General features: G+C 38.2%; 1 protein-coding gene across 1 annotated transcript in view; it reads left to right on the top strand.

Annotated features, from left to right (window-relative positions):
* The window catches only part of LOC121363760 (MOB kinase activator 3B), an 81,947-nt gene that overhangs the window by 22,343 nt on the left and 32,899 nt on the right, over window positions 1-26,705 (top strand). Inside the window, exon 2 of the mRNA XM_041486386.1 lies at window positions 14,717-15,325. Within this exon, the coding sequence (XP_041342320.1) occupies window positions 14,908-15,325 (418 nt within the window). The 5' untranslated portion in view covers window positions 14,717-14,907. The remainder of the gene's footprint in view (window positions 1-14,716; window positions 15,326-26,705) is intronic.

The following is a 26,705-nucleotide window of genomic DNA, read 5'->3' as shown; positions in this document are numbered from 1 at the left end:
TCTCCTTTCCTCGGTCCATTTCATTATACCTTCCCACAAAAAAAGAAGTGCAGTTGAACCAATTCACTTGTTTGGCTTGCTGCCTACGCTTTGGAATATGTTCCATCAAAAGTTCATCTTTTGATGCTCCTGTGAACAGTAGTACAGCAGTGCACCATCTGTACCTTAGACTAATTCATCTGATAATGTCTTAGAAAACAAAATATTATGAAGTCTTAAACAGACAAGAGAAACATAAAGCTTGACATAATGTTTCCTGCTTTTTTTCAGTGAAGCTGTTCTGTAACATCTGCCTGATGCTGGAATAAACCATACAATTAATCTAACAGTTCTTAATGACAAAGGGATGTGAGATATCAGAAGCGAGCATATAAGGTTACCTTTTACCCTTTAGCAGCCATATGTTGAAATCTCTTTTGTAAAAGGCACAGTTCAGGCATGGAGTATGCAGTTTCACAGTCTAGGTATAGTATCTCTGCCACAGAGCTGAAATATGAGTCAGTTTATCCAAAGACTGCTGTCAACAGATACATTTTATGTGTCTAACTTACCAGAGATGACATCTGTTCTGTGGAGTTTTTCAGGGTATTGTGTCACTTGGCTTTGGGGATTTTGGATGGGTACCTGTGTTATGTTCTACTTCCATGGGTGGGTCTCCTGAAAAACTGGAGATTGCATCAAATTTACAAGCTTTGAATTAAATCTGTAGAACTGCATAGCACCTACCATATCTCTGTGGGACAGAACAGCTACATGCTATATCTGCATGACTCTGTAGAATCTGCTTCGCTAAATCATCTTGGAATTATATGGTTTGCATGTGGCCTACACATTTCCAGAAGCACCCTTACTTTAAATTTTTATTATATTCACAAGACTTATCAGTATGTTTGCAATAAAGTAAATCTCATTTAACCCATTAGATAGGTCTGGATGGACTTCTGATAATTATTTTTGTTGAAATATAGACATGCCCATTTTCCTGCTGCAAGCCTTATTTGTCTGCTTCTGTTCACTACAGTGACTGAAATATATTTGGATCTGAATGTATGCTTGCATTGCAAGTTAGATCCTTATTTTTCTGTATCTAGGACATAAGTTTTGTCTGTTGTTTTGCCTACTTTTTTTTTTTTTTTTTTTCCCAGTAAGTAGTGGAAAATACAGTGCCAGTGTCCATATTTGTTTTATAATAAAGAAGTTGGAGCTGAAAGAAACAGAAGAATGATGATGCTTAGGAGAATTTGGAAAATCATGATTTTTTGGCAATAGTAGATTTTTCCATTGCAATTATAACTGGTATATTCAGTATTTGAAGTATTTTATCATGTTCCTTTATAGTGACCATGTTCTCTAAATATGTGTGTCACTTGTACCACACTATTCATTTCAGTTTAAGCAGGTGTATTAAAAATGAATAACAGTTTGATTAGTGGTTTTTATCTTGAATTCCCATGTGTGTCACACTAGTATGGCTCTGACCTAAATGGAGCAAATATCCTTTTATTTTAGAGCAAGCAGGTGAAGAGTTGCATGACAAGTTCTGGTCTTACAGGCTGTCTAACTTGTAGTATGTTGTCCTGTTGTAAAAACAGGAAGTCCACGAGAAGAATAATCCTCTAATTGCATGTACTCCCACATACATGCAATAATTTATTAATTCAACTTGTCTGAACATGATTATGTAAAGGGCAGCAAATGTAGGTAGTTTGCACTAGCTTTGTATATGTGCCTGATTGTTTTCTACAATTGAACCTAGGGTTAGAAACTCAATGGAGACAAAATGGCATGTGGCCAACAGGCTTTGCTTTAGTGTCTGCCTGTCATTCTTCAGAACTGCCATTTAGCTGAGACTTAAACCAAAGCCTGTTGCAGTGTATGGATGAGTGAAGGAGAGAAGAAAGAAAAAAAAAGTGTTAAGTTATGGAAGAGGGTGTTTTGAAATTAAGAAAAGAATAGAAGGTATAGAAGTTCCTCACAAAGAACAATATAGGACAGCATTTCAGAATTTGGCCTGATCTTACCTCATCAATGAGGTGTGTATTTTCTGCATGGAAAACAGTGTGTTGATTTATTACCATGCAATTGGCTGTAATCATGACAACTGACCATGTACCTCCCTGTTTTGCTCCTTGGTACTCAGTTGTTATTCGTGGGTCCTGAAGAAATACCCATAGGTGAACTTTTCAGTCTTGCTGACACCAGAGTTATGATTTCTGAGACAGTGACAGTGGCTCAAAAACCCTCTTGCTCAGAAACTTGGTTTTGTGGCTTGTTAGCCAGGATTCTCACTCATTTTTCTAAAGAAAATTTGAACTTCAGTCCCTGCTGTACTAGGATGGGGATTCAGTCTTGTCAGTTAGTCACCTGGGTGGCATTCTTTTCAGCGAACAGATGTATTATTATTTGGGTGTACTCTTGGGATCTGTGGTGATTGCTGCCTCAAAAATTCTGATGGTGTCTGCCTCTCTGATAGCAGATCTTGTGTGTGATACAGCTGGATATGCTCAAATAATTTGGGACTGGATCAAAACCATAAATACATGGAATGCATGAGTGGCAAAAGATATAATTGAAGTGGGGTAAAGAATAGCAATGTAGCAATGCAATTTCCTAACCATTTATTATGTAGCAATTAGAATGATGAAAGCATCCTAGGAGGAAATAGGTCTAAGGGTGTTTTGGGTTCATGCCAATTCAGGAATAAATTATAAGTGCTAAAATCTATGTGAATTTAATCAGTATCCTCAGTGTTGTTAAAGATTCCACCAAATTCTAGTGGATAATAAAATGTTAGAATAAATATAATACAGCTATGTAACAGAAGTGCTAAATAGATAGTGAAAAAAGATCTAGCAGTTAAATACAATTATATTCATACATAATGTATGAATTATTATTTGTGTAAGGTTCTCCAAATAATCTGCAAAGGTTTTATTTTGAAGCTCTCCTGGCTTTTCTTTCAACTCAGTGTTTCACCGGTAGCATATTTACTCATAATAAAGTGCCATATATTCAGATTCTCAAATTGGGGATAACATGTTAAAAGAATATGGTAGAAGACACAGAATCACAGTAGGTAGTTCAAATAGTAGAGGGCTGTTTACCGTAATGACTTCTCCACCATTTTGGTGACTTTTCCTGCTTGTCTCCCATGTTTTCTCTCTTCAGTGATTTTCTGGCTTCAGTGATTTTCTGGCTTTTGGACTTTTTTCCCCTGCTCAAACAATCAAAATTTTTGGGTTTTTGTTTGGTTGTTTGAGTGGGGGAAGTGGGGGACAATGTCTTGGGCAGGTGATTTTGTTTGTCAGTTTGGTTTTGGTGTCTTTTGTTGGTTTTAGTGGTGGTGCTTTGGGATTTGTGTTTCTTTTTTGTTATGATTACTTTGAACCAACCTTTGCTTCTGATGTCTTTAAGTGTAATGTGAGTGTGCTAGTCTTATGAAATCTTACTTTGAGAGACTAGGAATCTTACTGGTGAATTGGTTATATGTGTGGTTTAGTGATATACTGAAGATGCTGTGAATTCCTCCACTGACGTAATCACAGTAACCATGTTTAGGTTTGGATGTGCTTTTGGTAAGACAGCCTGTCCTGCAGTGTGTTTTCTCAGCATCTATACTGTCTTAGCAAGTGCCAAGATTTCGATACTTTTAACAGTTCCCACTAAAATTCTTCTGTGAAGCCATGGGATGAGATATGGTGGAAAGCGGCCTTAAGGTTTCAAGGGGTCCTGAATAAATATCACCACAGAACCCCCCCAGTGACCTTTTAATTAGAGCAGCAAATTAAAGTTTTTAATGGTGTACTCTGATTGGGATCTGAGACAAAGACCTTCCTGTTGAGTCACAGCATGTGCTGCGCACAAATATGCAAGTAGAAACAAGAAGATACCAGACTTTCATTTTTCTTGATCAGAAATTATGGGGGACATAGTGTGGGAAACATGCTGCATAAATGCATTCTGTAGGAGGAAGCTTAGCCACCTCACAACTCCTGCTTTCAAACTGTACCATTTTTACAGTCAATTTTTGATAAAAATCAGCAATTGACTTTTGTTTAGAGCTAAACTGGGCATTGCCAGGCTGTGGGAAACCACTGTACTGCAATGCAGATGGCACCTTCCAGAGTTTATAATCTGTGCTTTCCCTGTGTGCTGGCAGCTGTGGCCACACAGACGACAAGGACTGCACTCATTTATTTTGCTTCAGAGTAAACTGCTTGCAATGGTCATAGGAGAAAGAATTCAACCCTTCTGGCTGGTTATGTTCGTATGCTGTGTGACTAATGAGTTTTGTTCCTTCTTTTGTAGTATTGAATATTCATTGGCCACAGCTGTGGACAACTTGGTTTGAAAAGCAAGATCCTTAACTGGCAGGGAAGGTAGTTTTTCCTCTATTTATACCTTTTAAGAGTTTGGTGCTATAGCTCTGTTACAGTAAATTTTTTTGTGTACATGGCTAGAAGGAGAGCTCATACTGTGTGAGACTTACTCTGACCAAAATTGTAAAGAGCAATCAAATACTGTACTTTTGACTATAAAGGGCTCTACCACAGTGATATATTTATATAAAAAAATACCCAAATCCTTCCTCAAGATCCGTTTGTGATTAGTTTTGTTTGCTTTCTTAAATTCGTTCTGAGGCACATCATGGGTTAAGCAGTATGCAGAAAAGACTTCCAAAGTAGTTCAGTTTGCTAGAAAAGTAAAACAGAGTCATGAACTGGAAAGTTACTTTTCAGTGTGTAGGCAGAACAAGGCAATTGCACAGTTGTTCCCTGGTGCATACTGCTAGTGCCTTGCTTCTCTAGTGCTGGTACTTTATGGTCTGTGCAGAGCTATGCAGTCAAGACCATGCTGGCTAGTTGCTGTCTGCTAAACTGCATTAAAGGCATCACATTTTTGCTGTCCTAAATTCTCCCCTGGTGAAAAATCCTTGGTACATCAACAATTAGTTGTATTGTCATTGAAGAGGAGACTGGCATTTCTCAGAGGAGGTAGTTATAATGCTCAAGTGTTCTTTGTAATATTGTTTTTTGATTTATGACATCACCGACTTCCTTTACTTGCTTTCATATTTCACATATCACGGATGGCAAGGAAAACAGGTTTTTTCCTCCAAGTGAGTCCTTCAAGACTGCTGATTTAGAGTTCTGGAGTGTGAATAGTTGCTCCACTCTAGGTATTCTGTTACCATCTAGCAGACTCTCTTTTTTTCCCCCTATGCATGGTAGCAGGTCTTTTTGGCCAAATGGTAAGTTTGAACATGCTGAAGTTTACATGGTGGGGATCAAAATTATTCTCCAGAGAAAAATTTTTTCAGCCATCAAGTCCGTTCAGTTCTGCAAGTTAAAACCTATGTAGAAATCAACATTGTGGATGATTTATTTCTTTGAATTTTGAAAGCACAAATCCCACAACTAGACAATTATAACCCCACCACCACTTGCAGAGGCTGTGCCCTGTGACTGCATGCTGCTGAAGCATCATATCACTAGCCACATTGCAGGCTATGACGACACCATGCCCTTGACGTATAAAACTGTGAAATCATAAATCTGTGAAGTCTTCCAAAGATGTCTGTACAAATACCTTTCCTTTGTCTCCTTGATATAAGTTTGAAAATGTCCATCCTGGGATGCATCAGATACAGCATTGCCAGCTGGGTGAGAGAGGGGATTGTCCCACTTTGCTTTCCACTGGGGCAGCCTCACGTTGAGTACTGGGGGCAGTTTTGGGTGCCACAATGTAAGAAAGATATTGAGCTGTTAGAGAGTTTCCAAAGGAGGGCACGAGGATGTTGAAGGACTTTGAGGTGAAGTCGTATGAGGAATGACTGAGGTCACTTTGTCTGTTCAGCCTGGAGGAGACTGAGGGGAGACTTCATTACAGTTACAGCCTCCTCATGAGAGGAAGAGGAGGGGCAGGCACTGATCTCTTCTCAGTGATGACAGTCACAGCATCCAAGGGAATGGCTTGATCTTATGTCAGGGAAGGTTAAGGCTGGATGTCAGGAAAAGGTTCTTCCCCCAGAGGGTGGTTGAGGACTGGAACAGGGTCCCCAGGGAAGGGGTCACAGCACCAAGTTCAAGAGTTCAAGAAGTGTTTAGACAGTACTCTCAGGCACCTGCTGTGACTCTTGGGGATGTCATGTGCAGGGTCAGGAGCTGGACTTAATGATCCTGATGGGTCCCTTCCTACTCAGGAATTTTGTGATTATCAGCTGTAGTTGCTGCCACTCTGTGTATTGCCACATTGAGTGCTTTGATCCAAACCATGGAAAGTAGACTTCTGCTGTTATTTCATACACTTAGCTTTTCTGGTAATCATGCGGAGCTGTGTTTTAAAGTTAATGGATTAGGGCCTACAGCTGCTGGAGGTCCATTTCAGGACAAGATTACAGTTTATGGTATAAATAATTGGAAGATATTCACAATTAAGTTATCACTTTTGAGTTATTTGCAGTTAATCTGAGGGGCTGCATTGACTCCCACATGATTTTAGGTGAGTTTTGTTTCTTAGCAACATGGAGTTAAGGGTAATATTTTTATAACTGAAAATCATCATGTTCATGTACAGATTTATCAGTGTTTGTTAAGAAAGGGTGCAGTGCACCAACTAAGGATGTCATAGCCTCTTTGCAGATCTTTGCTTTGGAAAATGCCTCTGATATAATTAATGTCTTAGAACAGTTGCTGAAGGCACTGTGTCACCAGCAGTGTGTCTCTGCTGTCCATCCCACCACATTAACCTGAACTTTGGTAGGAGAAGCCAGACTAAGGCTAATGTGTCTGAATGGGTGTCAGCTGAACTTTTTACATCATGTTTTCAGTGTGTTTGCTTGTGGGAAGTGCTGTTTTCACCACAGTGTTAGCTATTTATCTCTGCCAGCATAGTGTTTGTAACTTGACTCTGCCATTGTATCCCTGGTTTTTTGCTTGCTTTACTTGGACAAGAAAATGAGTGGCTTTATTTGAAATGTCACTGAGATGGAACATATGATTTTGACATTTTTCTTAAAGCAGAACAGATATGCGGTTTCCTAAAGCTGAGATTTAGACCAAAAATAAAACTTGAGTTTGGCCAGGGCATGCAGACTAAGACACCTGAAGTTCTAGGGCATATAAATTACTCGCTTCTAGCAGATAGGCCTTGTACAGAAAGGCCCTGGCATGAGGCCTGAGATCACATTTTTGTGTGTGCACATTTTTCTGTTCCTAGAGCTGACTAGGATCTTTGCAATGGAATTGAGTGGACTTGGTTTTAGGCTTTCATATGGGAATTGCATGGATGATCTGATAATGTTGGAGAGGGCAGGAAACAGTTTTTAAGTCTCTCAGAGTTTACTCAGTTTTTTCAGTGCTTTTAAAAGCCAGAATGTAGGTTTAGGATTTAAGCTGAACAGAACAGAAATATTTTTTCAGTTCAACCACAGTTTGATAATGATGTTATTGTTTTGTAAAGGAGAGTTTTCAGAGTGTAACAGTAAAATTTTAGCTCTGTTTTCTGAATTCATTATCACAGCAATGCAGCTTAGTCAACATTTCATCTTCAGGAATGGCTTGGAATCAGAAATTAAGCAAGGTGGTGGAAACAAATGTTATATTATAATAGAGAATCAAAATGTAATTTAATTTGTGTCCTCTTCTTCTTCAAGGCTATTAAAATACTCTTACTCCTTTCACCTGATCTTAGTATATTGACTATAAAAGAATGAAGGATAACTGCTCTCTGTGGCAGCAAATTCTGCAGTATGCATACTACAAAAGCCTAACAACCATCCACTGTTGGTGTGAAGTCTCTCTCCCCAGATACCAAGAGATTTTGGCAGAAGCAGGGTTAGTGAGCTGGTTCTGTTGGTCCTCATACTGCAGCTAGTAAGCTGACCCACACAGTCCAACAGTATAGTCAGCTGTGTACAAGAGCAGTGATTGTTACAGCAGCTGGTGAAACAAGCCATGTGCAGCTGTAAAGGCTTTGTTTTGTTGGTGGTGGAAGGATGTAGTAGGTAACAGGGTCTTGATAACTGAAAGAAGAGGCTGGTTTTGTACTTAGAAAATGTGGTTTAGTGATTCAGGATTAGTGGCACAGGATTCACTGTGCTTGCACATGTACTACCAACAGCTCAGGCTGGTAAAGAAGCCTGTGAACCAGAGAGGGAATTGGAAAAACCTGTGTGCAATAAAAAAAAAAATACAAACCAACAAACCAGCATTCAAAGGGAATGTCAGAACTGTCACAGTGTTTCACTGTGATCTGTCACTCTGTCAGTAGTTCCCTGAGCTAAAGGGAGTTCCCAATCTGCTTTAAAGTTTGGGAGGTCTGAAATCGTCATGGCAAACACTAATTCACTTAAGTGGCCATGGCTAAATAACCACACCCATAGGGTTTTAATTCATCTGCCTCATCCTCTGCCTTCCACACACCTTTTCTTATGTTGTCCGTTTCCCTGTTCTGCGTGATCAAATGGGATCAAAGAAGTCAATTGGGATGAAAAATATGTGGGTTTTTTAATTATTACAGTTTACGTGTGAGTCTCATACAGCTCCCTGCAAGGGAATGTATAAATGCTTGGGCCAGGTATCATAGGGGAGATGTCAAGACGGTAGGAGCATGAAAGGAGAGAAGAGGAAGTCTGACTGAGTTTTCAGAAAAATAATGTAGCCATAAACACCCCTGCATGACTATCAGCCTGTAATGGGTTAAGACCTCTTATTCCTGGATAACAGTGGAACATAAGCTGAATTTCAGTGTAATCTATGTATCTTTTGTAGTTTCTTCACTGTAGTTCTGAGAGATACTTATTTCAATTCACCTTAAATTATATGCTACAGGAAGTCCACATTCCTATTTTATTACTCATTATTTTATATTACTCAAGGGGCATGTCAGATATGACAGTAATCTCCCTGGAGTTAATTCCAAACTTCTAGGATTTTGCAGATATGGAAAAAATGAATGTCATGGATGCTGTAACCAATATAAATTTGTAGTGAATAAGTGTCAGGGTATTTTCAGTACCTTTGTTGTGATCAGTGTACTTTTGCAGAACTTCAGATGAGGTGTAATAGGATTTAAGATTTGTAAAGGGCACTAGAATGATACCAGTTGAATGGCGAGTCATCTCTTCAAACATAAACATTTATTCCCATCGAGAAAAAGCATGCTTCATTTGCATTATGAAACAGCTCTTATCATCTAAGATTTGAGCACTCATACCTGATTCTGCTGCTGTTGAACAGCTGATGCACTTCATCATAGAAATGACTGCTGGTTAAGTCAACTTCTAATTGTTTTGTACAATCAGTTTTCCGAAAAGGAAAGAGAGGCTTCTCCATCTGTATAGAAGGGAACTTTGTTGAAAGAATTGGAATTAAATATTGGTAAATACATTATTGGGATACATAAATGCAATAGTTCTACCTAACATTACCTAACATGCTCATGGGAAATATGATGCTGTGTTTAGGGGCATCAGTCTAAAAATGTCATGTATTGTGCCCTGATCTAAGCCCAAGCCATTCCTACTCAGTCATGACAGTGATTGTGTTCTTTAGCCAAATATTATTTTTCAGTTTTATCCTTATGAAAACCTCAGTATTTTTTCAAAACCATAAATTATTTATTTCAGGCTGATCCAATTTATTTAGCTCTTGTTTAGCAACTATTTAGCTCTTGTTTAATAGCTGCATTCATTTTTAAAGCACACAGTTTTATGGACAGCTATCCATTGTATCTTGCTTTCCCTTTCCAGCCTTTTACGTTAGAAGGGTATCAAAGGTTATTTATATTTGCTCCATTGGGCCTTAATACTTTGATTATGGAAACACTATGCTGATTCCTGTGATTGTTTACAATTCTGGTTTTTTGTTAGTCTTGCAAAATCACTTGCTCCTTTTTTATTTCCCGTGCCCAGACAAAGCAAAATGTAGTCATTGCATATCAAATGAATGGATGCTGTTATATGTTAGAAGTGTTTCTGACTGTGAGAAGGCTTCTTTATAATTCACCTGAGTGTCTTGAGTCTGCAGGTCATTATTATGGTTACTAGCATAAAGTAATCCCAGCAGCTTTAGGGGAAAGGAAATTGCCACTAAACCAGTATCACTCCTGAAAGAATGAGGAATGGTGACTTAGACTTTAAAAAGAAAAATTTAAAAAATGTAGAAGTGAACTGATGCAGAGTTGGTTTTCATATTGTGCATCGCTGGATAGTCATCTCTGTGTGTATTTTTTGTTGGAGAAATAATGTTTCCTCACTGTCTGGTTTAATAAAACATGATTTATATCAGCTACCTACCCAGCAGACCTCTAAAGCTTGTGTAACACTCCCTAGAATATCATGATGAAAGGTATGTGTATAGAAACAGTGTGTCATTTAACATTCTTGTTCCCTGTGATTTAATAGAAAATATATGGAGGAAGTATATAGTATGCTTTTAACACAGCAGTGACTCTGATATGATGCTGGTCATGATGTGTTGTTTGTTGTGGGTGTTATTTTTAATGGTATCTGCATGGGTAGGACTGTTTTATAATTTCCAGATGTTGGTGCACGTGATTTTAGGCCAAGGTTCTGTCTCTGTCTGTGCATGAACTGGAGGACAGATTTGTCAGGTCACTGTGCTGCTGATGCTGTGGATGAAGCTTATGAGGTCTGATTGTCCTGAGACCACCTCCACATCTGTGTTTACCATTCTCAGGCATAGCTCTGCCAGCAAGGGAATTCACCCAGCTGCATTATACATGCTTTGGAATAGTCCACCAGGAAAAGATGATGGTGACTGTCCCTGAAATACATTGCTCTGAAAAAAAAGAGAAATTAAATCATTGGGAGAAATTACCTCTCTGAGCTGCCCATACTAGGACAGTCATTTAGTTCAGAGGGATGTGCAGGACACTGTCTCAGTATAATAAGCCAAATATATAATATATACTCAGTATATTAAGCCAAATATATAATACTGTACTCAGTATATTAAGCCAAACACCATGAATTATAATGTTATTCTTTATGCTTTTATGTATAGTTAGAACCTGTCATAAAAGACTAGAAGCCAGTTTCTGTCACTTCTGACACAAGTATAAACCAGGAGCAATTCTGTTGGCGTTACTATAACAGTAAACTGCGAAGTATCTCTTATCAAGAGACAAATTTAGTTTTTTGTGGAATTCAGTGTGATTCAGTCTGACCCATATTACATTGTCCACAGTGTTTCAGCTTTGAAACAGCTCTCCCAAGACCAGTTGAGCTCATGAAACTGGAAGCATTTTTCATTCTAGCATTTTCATTGTCATAGAAGTTAATGTGATGACTGGCAAGGCAAGTTACATTCTCAGTCCTTTAAAAATGGTGAGATTTTGTTTGTAATTTGTTGTTGAAGCTGTCTGATGAGTTTTCATTTTTGCTGATGTTATGCAATTTTGAAGCAATAGCTTTGCTTTTTAAGTTCCCCTATACAAAGTTTTAATTGACAGTATGTGGTTTGGGATGAAATGAAAAACTTCTTGTCATGATTGTTAATTCAAGTGCAGTACAGGGAGTGCTGAAAGTCTAAAGGCAATTGAGTTCCTGCAACAGATTAATAAATCAGGCCTTAGCAAAGGATTGGCCATCCTATCCTTAACACCTATCATTTTATTGCCTAAGCGGAAAAGATGGTCTTAGAGCACAAGGGCTTTGGCTAGAGTTCTCCCATTAGCATCACCTTCTGAAGGATTCAAAACTAAAATGTCTGTGCTTGATCTCTACTGAAAATAAGGTGAGCCTGTTCCTTTGTCTCCTGTCAGTAAAGGAAAAGCTTCTTTATTCCAAGGAAGTAGTGGTTATGTTGTTTGTAAATGTTTATAAAAACCTAAATTCTTATTTCTTTGTTCATTTCTATTAGCTTTTGAATAAAGACAGTGGTTAATTAGGTAGCAAATACCATCAAGAACCAGGATGCAAAAGGAATATTTCATAGGGTTGATTCACTGCAGTATTTTTGTGAAGGTCAGGTCTTACAGTTTTCTATTTTGCATTCTTGAATGTGAGAATACGTGAGAAAGCAAGTCTGTTTGTCCCCTAGCATGGCACAGACTTCAGTCACATTTCCATACAGAGAAAGAGGAAAAAATAAGCTCTTAGCAGCGCTGTATCTCTTAAGAGGAGTTAAGCAGTGAGCTACAAACCAGCTTTGTATTTTTGTATTTTGTAAAGTTACAGAAAGATGAAAGAGGAACATCCTTGGCTTTTATTGCAGGATATTGAACAGAAGATTCTCCAGACACAAAATGTATAGGAAGTTCTTGTTTGTTCTGATTCTGCCCTGTTGAGTTAAAGAACAGTTTCATCTGGCTGCACAGTAGACTAATTCTTTGGATGAGTCTTAGAGGTGAATTTGACCAGAATGTGTGTGTGCTTCCACAGAGACCTTCAACATCAACATAAGACTTGAGATAATGAGTTGTTTGCTGAATGTTTTGATTGACTTTTCTCTGAATTAATTAATTTTATGCAGATTTCCTGAATATATGGAGAGGAGTGGGAAACATTATTTAATGTGATTCAGTTTGTTTGCATAATTAGTAGAAAATAGCTTATAAAATACTGTGTGTTCTGTTTTTCTTAAAGAAGCTTTAATTGCAGTGAGTACTGTGCTTCAAAGTGTCTCTTTTGAAGATGAGTTTTATTTGCTGCTCAGCTTGTTGTTTTAAATAAAACACCTTGCCTATTCTGATGAATATTTGCAGGTGATGAAGGGAGTCAAACCACATAAGAGCACCAGGTGTATTAATGTGGGGAAGAAAGTAATTACCTGAGCTGTAAAGTTCTGGACTTAACCTGCTTATTATTGCAAACTGGGACATTGGCTCCATGCCATCTTCAAGTGTGTCAGTCACAGGCTCAGCCTATGCAGCACTACTCACCTATGTTTTTAAGGGCTTTTAAATAAATGGATGGCTGCCACAGAGTATTTGAGGCTGGAAGTTTTGGTCTTAGTAACAAACAACAAATTGTGGGGCAAAGTTGACTATTTAAAAGTACCTTCATTTCCTGCCAATGACACTTAACTGTTCCAAGGCTACTTTTGTTTGAAGTCTTCTGGCCTTTGTCAGGGAAAGAATTTCTGGACTGGAATATTCAGGATCTCAGTCTTTGAATATTACTCGAGGGACATGACAGATATGACAATAATCTCCCTGGAGTTAATTCCAAAACTTCTAGGATTTTGCAGATATGGGAAAAAATACTGTTTATAAGGTCATGATTGGAATATCCCTCCATCATGCTATCAGGAAAAGTTAAAGCAAGCACTTCTCTGCTGATTCCATGTGACTGCTGCTTGCCAGCGAATTAGCTTGCATGCTAGTCTTTCACATATTTGGAAGAGGAATTTTTATGGTCCTTACATCCTATTGGGTAGACACAGAGTCTAGCACACTAAATTTCTTTGCTCTTGTGGATATTAAGAAGAAAGCAACACCTTTTTATCTTCCTTTTTGCCGCTCAGCAAGCCTCAGGCAACTGTCTTCCGAAGAATTTAGTGCTAGGCACACACTGCCTAGTAAAATTTTCAGAGACATGATTTTAGTTAAGGGAAACAGTGGAACACAGATAATCCCAAAAGAACTGGCCACTGATAGTGGAGGATTTTTGTATTGCTGTGCAGGTGTGAAATATATTGTGTTACTTAATTTAAATATTGCACAGAATGAAATGTTTATTCTCTATAATTACTCACAAAATCTTTAGTACTAAAAGAAAAGTCTAATTGAAGCAGCACCTATCTATCCTGTCACTCCTAAGTGTATACATTTGGCGATAATATACTCTTTTTAATGTATATATATGAGAGTAAACAAAGCTCTAGTGCAGTAATTTATTTGTTCAGTCAGGCTCACTGTTGAAACCATTACACTGCCAGCTTAGGTTAGATGGAGCGACACAAACTCTATGCTCTTGCTTTTGTAAGAACAATGCCAAGTATTCCCCTAGGAGATTAATAGAGCTATAAGAAAGCGGTGGCTTCACAATTGCTAATAGTTCTACACAATGCAATAGAAATCTAAGTCCACTACTGAATTTCTGAAGGTGGGTCAATAAAAGTAACGATCTCCATACAGTTTTGTGGGAAGCGGGAATTATTTCTGTGCAATACCATAGTTATCCTTCTTATTTGGTACTATGTGGTTTGCAAAAGTGAACACCTCAATAATTTAAAACAGAGAACAAATATGGATAAGTTTTGCTTGCTGATTTCTTTTTGCCACAGAAATGGCACCAAAGCTATGGCTAATGCTTAGAGGCCCCGTTGGTAGCTCCAGGAGCAGTTAGATAAAAATTCTAAATTGTCACATAGTTTTTTTTTCTACTGAACTTATATGCAGGTTTTGAATGTTATGCAGTGGCTGTAAAAATGTAGCAAAGTGAAAAAGTTGGTTTTAAAATTTGAAGATCATACAAGATTTATTGAATTCTCATTTTTATAACTGAAGAGCCTTTATTTGGGTAGATATTTAAAAAGAGCAGAGAAGTTAATTCCTTAATACTTAAAAAAATGAGTCACTTCTTAAGAAAATTAAATCTTGTAGTTAGGAGCTGGGCAGTTTTTAAGGCTAGCATGTTACATGTTATTTTTTCATCTTATAATTGCAGGAAAATTCTGGTAAAACAGTAGCAAACTGATGGGGCCAGACTTGAACTTGGCATTGATGTGTATTGTTTCTGTATCCCTAGGGAAATGAAGCCTTTCAGGGAGGCTTTCAAGAGGAAGAGCTAATAAATTTCTCTGAAGTTGATACAAGCTTCTCTGGGAAAAAGAGCGGGGCCTGGAGAGCCTGTGATAGAGAGCAGCTGTTTTCAGATACTTGCATTAAATCTCAGACGTGCTTTCCTGCCAGCTACTGCAGTGCAGAAGATTAACAGACATGTCCATAGCACTCAAGCAAGTCTTTAATAAGGATAAGACTTTCCGCCCAAAACGCAAATTTGAACCTGGAACCCAGAGGTTTGAACTTCACAAACGAGCGCAAGCAACTCTCAACTCAGGCGTGGACTTGAAAGCAGCTGTGCAGTTGCCCAGTGGAGAAGACCAGAATGACTGGGTGGCTGTTCATGTTGTCGACTTCTTCAATAGAATCAACCTCATTTATGGAACTATCTGTGAGTTCTGCACGGAGAGGACCTGCCCAGTGATGTCTGGAGGCCCCAAGTATGAGTACCGGTGGCAGGATGACTTGAAGTACAAGAAGCCCACAGCATTGCCAGCACCCCAATATATGAATCTTCTCATGGACTGGATCGAGGTGCAAATCAACAATGAGGATATATTTCCTACAAGAGTAGGTAAGTGTAAGGAAGAAGTCCTGAAGCATAAACTGCCTTTCTTGTTTCTTACACTCTTGTACGAAGCATGTTCTCTTCCCACATATTTAGGGACATAAAAGCTGTTGAACAGCAGGTGGGGAGGAGGAGGGATCAGAAATAGTATGCAGTGTATGAAATGTTAACAGTGGTTTCTAGGTATGGTAGTGTTTGTTAGCCTTAAATGTTTGTCCCTGATGAACCTCTCAGGTTAATCACTGAGGGTGATCAGCATTGCATTAATACCTTCTTGAAAACTAATCAGATTTGTATGGCTTTGCACTTTGTCCAGCTACTTAGACAGATACAGAATGGATGGAAAGCAAAACTAGTCACTGCTCTCATAGTGTGTACATGTATGTACAAGACAGTGGAGAATCAAGAATGCAGTGAACTTAGCCCTCCCACCCTCTCTTGATTTCTCATCCAAAACACAAGTTGTCAAGTGAATTATTCTCCAAAGTATTGTTTTCAGTACTACATATAACTAATAAGCATTGTTATTATTTAAGCAGACAGCCTGGAAGAGAGAGCTGTTAACAGCTTCACAAATTTCCTTTTATAATATTCTCTCTGAAGAGTGGCACAAGCAGGTTGAAGTATCCTTGCTGAAAGTGGAAGAGTGCATTGCGTAGACAGCATAAATAAATATTTATGATGTCTACACTATACAATGCAGCTGTGGCTGCATGCAACAACAAACAAGTTATGCTTTAGAAATATACTTGCATGATTTTTAGCAGTTTTAAGTAATGGATCCTGATTTACTGCTTTCAAATGGAAAAGCTGGGCGCTTTCTGTAAGAAACGTAATTTGTTGTATATTGGTTGGCCCAGATGAGTAACAAACAGAGAGTGCCATACGTTTAGATAAGTTCAGCCCAATATTTTGGAGTTCATAGGCAGGTAGGACCTGTAACTAAGTGGTAGATCATGCATCAAGAGACTGAGTCTATCAGTGTTTCCAGACCTTTGAAATACCTTGCACTTGGACTTGATGGCTGTTTGGACAAACCTGTGGTTTGTTTCATAGTTTCTATCACTTTTCTGTTCTACTCTAATAGGTAGAAAGGATGTATTAATTACATTTTTAGTCTGAACTTTGACAACACGGCAAGAAGAAGGATGATATCAGAAGAAGCAATATCATATATTTTGCATAGTGAAAAATGGGTTTGATTTCTCAAGCATTGGTTGCTTTCTGTTTCTTCAGGGTCAATGATTTTTAGAGTTGAAGATTGTTTGAAGGTGCAGAGAAATAGGTGATTTTGCTTCCACTGGTATTTCTGCAGGCTTTTGTTATACCAAGTTTCTGCCTTGGAGTATTCCAATATTGTTCTGTTTTTGTGTTGTTTGTGTATGTAGAAAGTGTTGTCTGTCAGCAGATATGGGGAGCAAGTAGCACAACTGGTATGCTGATGGGTTTTACTGAACCAGCTAATAATCTCTAACACACAAGCATTCAGCCCTAGATGCTCCACCATGATATTTGCTGTAAAACACTTCTGAAGGAACTTTTGTCCTGATGGTTTACCTATTGTAAGCTAAGAATAAGATCAGTAATTACTCTCAGTCTACTTCTCCCAGAAGCTTCTGCTGTTGTCAATTAAATCAAACATGAAGCAACTGAAGAAGGGGAAAGACATCTGGTCTCTAAAACAGGGCTAGAATCTGATAAAAGTCAAAACAGGGAAGCCCAATGTTCATAAAAATCTTTGTCTCACTCTGAATTGATTTCCAAAGGAAAGGGACAAGTCTACTTGCATTGGACTGTGCCATATTGATATTACAGACTGAGATGATTGGACAATCCCTTAAAGAGATTTTATAAATACCTTTAGAGCATTATTACAGCAGCACTTGTACCCCTGTTTCTTTCTTGCTTCCTCTTCATCCTTTGTTGCAGATACCATGCTGGCCCCCTGCATACTTCTCATTATATTTTTGATGTATCAATTTTTATATGAAACTGTTGATAAAATTGCTTGGGAGATCTTTAGATCTTTCAATTCAGGGACAGATATATGCTATGTTGAATTTGGTGTTCTGGGTGTCTCTTATGTGAGCAAGTCTCTACTTAGGGACTCAAAACATTCAAAGAGAAGTTTGGATCTGTTCCTGGGGTAAGTTGCCTTTCAAAAGAATCTTTTTGATTGATTTTCGTATCAGTGCCATATTTGGATGTGATACTACCTGTTAACCTATACTGCTTATAAAGCTGTTGAATGAAATGCAGTCAGTGAGCATGTGTATTGTTACCTGTTCTGCATTTCACAAGTGATCAGAGAGGGAACCTTTGTTGCTGTGTTAGATACTGTTTGTTCCTACCTGTTCTGCAACAGCCTTTTGGTTAGCCTATGCACCATAGTCATAGTACTAATTAAATTCTCTATTTTCATTCATATAAATTAATGGTGATGAATATGACAATTGTTCATTCTTCACAGCAGCTGAAATAAATCTTGAAATATGATATACTCAGCAAACAAAACAGTTTGTATGACCTTACTAATAGGACAACAATTTTAAAGTGTTGAGTGCCTGTAAATTAGAGATTGCTTCATTGCTTTGAATCTTTCTAGTCTAAAGATAATAGTTCTGGAAAAAAAAAAAAAAAGTGTCCAATGGATGGTATTTGGACTGACTTTCTCATTAGCAAAGAAGTTTAAGGAGGAGATCCAGAGTTGGATTAGTAAGTGCTGTTCACAGAAACCTGAACACACTTTTCTCAGCTTAATCCTATTAAACTTCTCCTTTTTCATTTAGCATGTCTCGTGCAAACTATCTAAAGAGGGATTTCAAGAACTGTAATTAAGTGCAGCTTTCACTGAGGAGCTAGTTTCAAGGAAAATAATTTCAGAGTAGGGATAGCCAGGTTTGGTGGGATCTTAATTTTGTGGTGGTGGTTTTCCTCTGCGGTTAAAGGGAAAAAAAAAAAAAAAAAAAACCACACCACACCACAAATGCAATTGAGTTATAAATTGTTATAAATGTTATATTTAACCTTGTCAGTGTTTATACTGGCACAATGACCTCTGGCCTCTTACCATTCATCCTGTTGTCTGGTATTTCCTTTCTGCTTTCCCCTGTCCTTCTGGTTTATTCGATTTCTGGTAAAGAGCCTCATTCCTCAACCACTCTTCCACTTTCAGGGAGCTGTTTGCATGTAAAAAGAAGAACTGTCAAGAATTTTGTGCAGGTGATAAAAGCAGGTGCTGAATATCAAGACCACTTCTTTGTATAGCAAAACTTGAAGGACTGTTTTTGTATTATTTCCATTATTACCAATTTCTTTATCTATTCAAGTGGATTTAAGGCATGTAAGAGGCTGACAGCTCTGGAAACAAGCTCTGTAGGTAACCACACAGGGTTCTGTCTCAGTCCTCAGTGGGTGGGGATGCAGTAATAGAACAGAGGAGAGTCTGCGTGCCTGCTCGGCCACTACAGTGAAGCTGTCCATCCCCAAAATTAGTTTTTGTAATGTGCTTGTGTTTTATTTAGCTTTAGAGTAAATTCTTTGGTAAATACTAGTTACTCTTTAGGGCACCTACTAGTCTCACTGTTTAACACTTTTCAAGCAGTATATTTCTCAGCTTTTGGTAAACAGTCTGAAGAAATAATTTGGAGTGGAAAGCAGTAGATCCTGGGAAAAGATGCAGTTTTTGTTAAACTGTATCAGCTTTCACCATATGAGTTTTGGCAACCTCAAAAAAGGAGCTTAGAAAGAATTCTCACAGAAGAATTCTATTTTTCTGTGCTTCCTTTAAATCCTGATTCCCAAATATGATAAATTAATTTGCTTTAAGTTCTTTCCTCTACTAATTCCAGCCTTAAAATGGGAGTAGTTATATCTTGTTGGGATTTCATTCACTTTTCAGTGAATGGAATGATGAGTCTTTTTCTGTTGTAACAGTAACTGGGAAAAATACGCAGAAATTTAAGGCCACAGGGCATTATGTCACTTATTCTAATCTGAACACCAGCATAACACAGGCCAAGGAGCATCACCACATGATTTCTTCATCAGGTCCACAGATTGAAATGAGAAGATGGTCAAACAGAATATGTTGCTGAAATTAACAGAAAATTGACTTCTTTTCTGACTTGACATAATGATTATTTTTTTTTTCCTCATGAAGAAAATAAAGCAGGTGAGAGAGAGCAAAGGTTGTACCATCTCCATCCTTCAGGGTTTTCAAGGCCAGGCAGAATAAAACCCTGAGCAACCTGATCTGATGGGATGCAGACTTCCCGAAATCAGTACTAGCCTTAAATATTCTGTGATTCTTAATTCCAATTTCAGCACTGCCAGGCTGTGTAAGGAACTAAAAGAACTAAATTTATTAAGACCAGATTAAGCAGTTTAAGAAAACACAGTTTGACATTTAAAGGAAGTACAAAATCACTTTCAAGCTATGAAAGTTCTTGTATAGGAGGATTTAAAAAGTTACTAATGTAATCAAACAGCTTAGTTATTGCTGATCAAAATAAAAATACTTTGAGCATATTTAAAGCCTAGGACTTCAGCTGACAAATTAATTTATCTTTATCAATACTTTGGCTGTTCCATGTTTGCTAGTAAATTTTGGTAGCTAGCAGCTTCAGGTTTTGCACAGAGCATGTGTGTGATACTGCTTTCAAAGAAAGGAGCCCAGTATGTCTCAACAATGCACCTACAAAAGCAGATCCAGATTCTGGAGGGCCCTTGTAGACATGATTCAAATTTTTCTATGGTTTCTTACTAATATTGTATTATTGTAGAATTTTCTACAGTTATTATTGTAGAATTTTCAACAGATTTCATTTCTTACAGTTATGTCTGTCTTATTCCTGTTCCAAAGTATGAGGAAGTGTCCATAGTGTGGTCAAAGTGGTGCTTGCTGGCATTTCTTGCATACACTTTTTGTTCATTTTTTTGCATTTGTTGCAATTGCACTATCTAGGAACTGCCATTGTTTCATGCCCACCCACTCTACAATAAAACATATACAATCTCTATAGCTGGTATGTTTCCTGCTTTTTAAGACAAAGCTTTGCCAAGGACCAAAGGGAGGGGTCTGATTGCTGGCTGTTTCCTGGTGATTCAGTCACCCAGTGCTGGATGCATATGGCTGTAGTCTACCGCCTGAAGAAGAATGTAAAATCAAAAACAACCTTTCTGCTTGATCTTTGCACCTGTCACACTATTGATGAATTTGGTCTGTAGAAGGGTTTTATTTTGTAAGGTTTACCAGCTTGCCCCTGGTAAACAAGAGCAGCCCTTTCTTGGTCACTCCTTCAATATGGATGTACCTGCCAGGAGCTTTGAATTATTATTTATGTCAATGAAATAAAGAAAATTCTGCAAAACACAGACTGTTCTATGGCTACAGCTTTTTTTCCAGTTATTAAACTTTATGAATTCTGTGCTTATACATATGTTACAGCAGCAGCACAGCTATGCTCATAGAGAGTTTGGTGTCTTGAAATATGTGTGCTTGGAAAATATCAGATAGATATCTTACTACTAGATTACATATTTGAGCTTACTCCTCCTTGCACGTTTTTCCTGCCCCTGTGGTTCAGGATCTAACAGGTGATTCAAAGTAACCTAAGCTGGCATCTGAACCAGCCCACAAACCTAGCTTGCTTCAAGGGTATCATCACAAAAGATTGATGAAAATTGCATTAAGTCCATCTGGATGGTGAGTGATGCAGTTTAGCAGTTAGCTGTCTGGTCTTCTTAGCATTGCATTACTTTCTTGCTGACTGATTATATCTTGGAGGAATTTGATTCCCTATTTGCATCTGATATCTAAAATGCCTTGATTGGTTTAGGTATTCTACTTATACAGTAATAGGGACTGAAGCTTGGCAGTAGTCTACACTAGTAGTCTAGTCCTGGAGCCATATCACTGACATGCCTTCCTCAGTGTACCCCCTTGATCTGTTGCTCTGTGTATCATTTGAGGTACATAAAGGTCCACTGCCGGCTCAGACATATGAATTAAACCATTCTGCAATCTAGTTTTGATGATAGAAGAAAGTATGTACAGTAGAAAGTAAGTGCAAATCTATTAGTGTATTCTCTGCTTTTCCATGAGAAGGATTTTGCACTTCTGGTATGAGGGAATGCTGTCTCACTTGGAGAATGTACTGGAAGTCTGATGCCTTGTGTGACATGTTTTCAGTATTATGGTAGTCATTAAGGGCTAAAAAACACTTTTGCTAACAGACTGAGGAGCAGGCCTCAGTGACCTTCTTCCTCCATTCTCCATTAATAATAATAAAATAAAAGGAAGTCACATTAAGTGGTGGCATGAATGATGGTGGAGGGAAAACTTGAGAGGAGAGGGATGTATTAACTGGCTCTGCAAAGGTTTCAGGATCTCTGCTCAATCTGATGCTGTTTTTGGGGGAAGAAAAAAATACAGAACACCCACAAGAAGTGGTGTCCCATGTAGGAACTGGGTGGTCTGTCCAATATCTGCCATCTCCCTTGTTCTTGAGGAATTCAGCTTTCCAGCACATTGTCAGAACATATGTTGTGGGACACTACTTAAATTAGTCTCTCAGAGAATCAGCAGTGGCACAACCACAACTTCTACCCTAAATGAACTTGTGATCTGTTCTCTTTAGCCACCTTCACAGCACAGCCGATCTACAATGTTTAAGTAGGCATGCTGGGGTTGAGCTTGTGCCCACCTCAAAAAGTGTGAGAAATGTGATGCCTTGAACATGCTTTACCTTGGAAAGTGGGTTTTTGTGAACTGAGCATTCTGCATTCTGCAGAAGAATAGCTTCTTATGTGAAACCTTATAAAAAAGACTTTACGTCACAGGCTGCAAGGCAGAATGTGTGTAGGAGAGGAATTTACATATCATAATGACTCTGCTGGTTCATTGTTTGGAGCACAAACAAAATAAGATTCACAGGAATAATTTTTTTTAAAGTAACTACCTCTTGCTTATGTTTTATTGCCAAATTGAAGTTGTTGTTTAAACTCAAAAATATTGTAGAAAATTCATGGTAGTCCCTACTTTGAGAAATGTATTTTCATCCTTAAGGTCAATCTTCTGAGGACAACACTGGTACTTTGGGACATGTTTTATACACAATCTGGCCAAGGGAAGACATGTATACCCTGATGACAGGGTATCATCAGCTGCACCAGATATATGATAACAATCATCAGAATGAAGTGTGATCATAGAAGCATGAAAATGAAATAATTTAATCCTAATTTGTTTAAACAACAATCTCAGTTTGATTTCACTGTTGAGTAGCTGGAGTCCTGCTTAGTGTGGCTCTTAGGGAACTTTTGAAAGGCCTAAACCTAGGACAAGATTTTTGCTTCAGACAGGAACATCAATACTATCTTAAAGTTTCTCCATCCTCTTTCAAATAGAATTTTTGTCTTCTAAATTCATATAGATTATGTAAATGGAACAAAAGCAGAAACTTTAGGAGGGAGAAAACTTATTAGTTGCTTTTAAATGAGGTTCTAATGTATTTCATAGTATTTTTTTTAAGAAAGTCAAATATGTATGTAGAAAATACATGGACAAAAAAACCATTGTGCAGCTAAATGCCAAAAATAATGTGGCCAGCAGGACCAGGGCAGTGATCTTGCCCCTGTACTTGGCACTGGTGAGTCCCACCTTGAATCCTGTGCCTAGTTCTGGGTCGCTCCCTACAAGAAGGACATTGAGGAGCTGGAGCGATTTCAGAAGAGGGTAACAAGGCTGGTGAAGGGTCTGGAGCACAGATCTTATGTGGAGTGGCTGAGGGAGCTGGGCGTGTTTAGTCTGGAGAAAAGGAGTCTGAGAGGGGGATTTCTCTCTACAGCCACGTGATGAGAGGTTGTAGCCAGACCAAGGGTCAGCCGCCGCTCTCACGTAGTCAGCGACCAGACAAGAGAAAATAGCCCCATGTTGTGCTTGGAGGAGTTTTGATTGAATATTGGGGAAAATTGCTCCATGAAAAGCATTGCTAAGCATTGGAACAAGCTGCCCAGAGAAGTGTTTGAGTTGTTTGGAGGTATTTAAAAGACATGTAGATGTCATGTAGAAGGTACTTGGGTACATGTCTTAGTGATGAACTTGACACTGTTAGGTTTATGACTCGACCTGATCTTAAGAGTCTTTTCAAACCTAAATAATTTCATTGTTCTTTTATCTTTAAACACAAAGCCAAGAATTATATATTCAGATAACCTGAAACATTTGTAAGTACAGTGTTCATTCTGATAATGCCACAGAGAAAACTTTTTCAACAGTATTTATAGGTGTGATTAAGTCACTTGTGTGTTAACCATTAAAAGACAACTGTATTTGTACATTTCTGTGGCTAGTTCTGCAGAAGTTCTCTGCCTTGAGGAGCTTTACATGCTCATAGAAAAAAAAAAGTCAACAAGAGATTACAGGAAGAAAATTATTGTTTTATAGATATGTGTATATATATATATATATAAATATATATATATATAAAGCAGATAGATAATATATATATAACAATATATATACAAATATATATATATATAATTATTATATAACAGGAAGAAAAGCTGTTTAGTATGGCTTCTGCTAGGATGGATTTTTCTGCATCGTATTAGTTTGGTCAGTGTTTTCAGCACTCATTAGCAGTGCTGCACATGACATCATTAGTCCTTGCTGCATAACTGTATCTTATGTATCTCTTTTCTTCATGAGTGTGCTTATGTGTGTTCAGGCCATACCAAAAAATTTAAAGATGGGGTGATGGGAGTCATTCTGAAGGGAGTTTATTTCAGAGACTCTGAGTGGCTTCCCTTTAGCTCTGTGGTTGTTTTATACACTATTTTTGTGGTATGTGGCCCACTGTAGTCCCTCACGCAGAGGATTGTCAGTACTCTGTTCCTTAGCTACTCAGTACTTTGAGGTAAACAACTTGAAATCTAGACTGATGTGAACTTGAAAAAGACAACTGTATTTTTTCTAGTGTATTGATTGTTAAGGGTTGTAAGAGGCCTGGGACCTTGACAGACAACTTTAAGTAGGAAGGACAACAGTTTGCTTTTCATTTTGAAAAACGTAAGTGCATGCAACCCTGAACATGAACATAAAAGTCTGCTTAGGAAGTAGAGGAGGAGAAAAAGGCAGACAGTCTTGCACCATTGTTAGTCTTTGCATTGTTAAGGACAATGTTAAGTTTGTTTAAAAACTTTTCTACAGTTCACACAAACCTCCTGCTTATTCACTGTCCCTTTGTCCTTAGCAAAGGGACCCAAGGCTTGCCGTGTATGTTCCACAAGACTGTGGTAGAGTAATTCAGCCATTCATTAAAATAGAACAGATTTAAAAGTCTATGTGCTGCATTCAGGAAAAGCTGAATTACTCTTAAAAGCAGATTCAAGTTATCGTTCGTTCGCTACAGGAAAAGAGCTTGTTCGTGCCATAGCTGTCAAACTGTTGGCACCACACAGGACTCATAGCTGGTGCTGTGTACACAAGTATTAGTGACACTGCTGTAAAACATGTTTCTTCATTTAATGTTCCAGTAATGAGTTTAAAGTAATGAGTTTTTTCCCTGTTTAAGTAAAAAATTGTTTTTCCTGTCAAAAATGGGGTTTGAGCATAGAATTGTTCATATTAGCTGGCAGTACTGTAATATTCCTAAGACATGTTTTCTACAACTTCCTAGCTAAAGGAAGCTTCAAAAACTAAATAGCAGAAAAGTTTTTGAAGGATACATAGGTTCACACTGAATGGTAGAAAATAAAGTAACTGAAAACACTAGAACAGCTCAACAAAAATGGATACTCACCAGTTTATGCTCTGTGCTTTGACAGGGCAAATGTGTGTTTTGGTTCTAGCATGGAAACCTCTTATGTGCTGGGGGACTGCCTGACTTTAGAAAACCTAAACCAAAATTAGAAGCTTTGGTAGGTTATTCCATTCTGCTTTTATGGGTCTATCCAAGAAAGCATTAAATGCCCTCTTACACCTTTTCAATGTCCTGGAAAAATGAAAGCAGGAGTCTTGAATTTTCAGAGCAGCAATGCAAACACTTCATGACCAATATAAGGCATGTCTTTAGGTGGTGAGTGTTAATTGGTGGTGAGTCCTTGATAACTGGGAGTTGTGTTTTCTCAGTCCACCAGCACAGACCTTTCTATGTGACTTGCTTTCTTGCTCCTCAAAAAACCATCCTGTGGTTGTTCGTGGGAGGTGTACAACTTTACAGGGTCATGGTTTTTAAGCCCTGTATAATTTCATCTACAGTCTCCAATCTACCCAAAAGTTACCTCTGTGCAGACCTGTTACCTTCATGAAAATCTGCTTCCTATTTGACTGGAATTGCACAGATATACAACAGAATCTGGAATTTAATAATTCTCTTTCATTCTCTTCTTAATGCTGTAACTGACTGTACGCTGAGCAGTTTTGACTGAAACCCATCAACCAATACATTCCAGAAAATGCTTGCAGTGAAACAGGAAAAAAAAACCCTGTGCATCCTGCATATGCCTTTTGGTGTTCAAAGCCAAAAGATCAAGGCCAATCTTATAAATGTATCTGTGGCAAGGCCTAGTGCTTGAAGTACAAACAGATCCGATGAGTAAAAGAAACAATGTAAATAGTTACCTTCTCTGTTACCTTCTGCAAGCCATGTGGATAGGTCTGCATAAGCTGTATTGAGGCAATAAACTGTACTTCTCCTCCCCTAATGTTCAGTGTAGGCTCCTTGTGCCTAAGCAGTGACTGAGACACCAGACAAGTGTTACTACTCTGTAACTCACATTAATGACAGGATCTGCAGTCTGACAGTCATTCTTGGGCTGAGTTGTAAGCTCTGTGTCACAGGGATAAACAACCTTTATAGTACAAATTCTTCAGTTACAGTGCCACAAAACTTACATGTGCATATTGTGGACTGTGGAAATATAAAATAATTTTCAGCGTCTGACACTGTTTATATGAAACCGCAAGTCATTACACAATTTTTGATTACACATTTAACCTAAAATAATTGTTTCCAAGTAGAGAAAAACCACAAAAGCCAGGGCCTAAATTGTTCCCTTTTCCCTGAAGACTCATCCAAGATGCTGTCCAGCAGATGATTTTCCACGGCAGTTTCTTCCTCCGTATGCAAATGAACATAGGAATTTCCTAAAAACACAGATCTTTGTAGTGTTTCATGTGTCTCCCTTTCTGGAAGTTTGTTTCACTTGGAAAATCCTCTGAGTCATGCTTAGAATCCTTCTAATAGGGGGTAAATGTGATACATGTTCAGTGACTGTTTTGTATTACTAAGCAGAAAATAACACTTGCAGGATACTCAAAGATTAGGAAAGACCTGACAAATGCTAAGAGCATCTCAGCAACAGTATGGAGTGAAACAGG

This window comes from Pyrgilauda ruficollis, unplaced genomic scaffold, assembly GCF_017590135.1.
Source record: "Pyrgilauda ruficollis isolate IOZ18807 unplaced genomic scaffold, ASM1759013v1 scaffold76, whole genome shotgun sequence".
Taxonomy (NCBI): Eukaryota; Metazoa; Chordata; class Aves; order Passeriformes; family Passeridae; genus Pyrgilauda; species Pyrgilauda ruficollis.
This window is presented reverse-complemented; position numbering and strand designations above follow the sequence as displayed.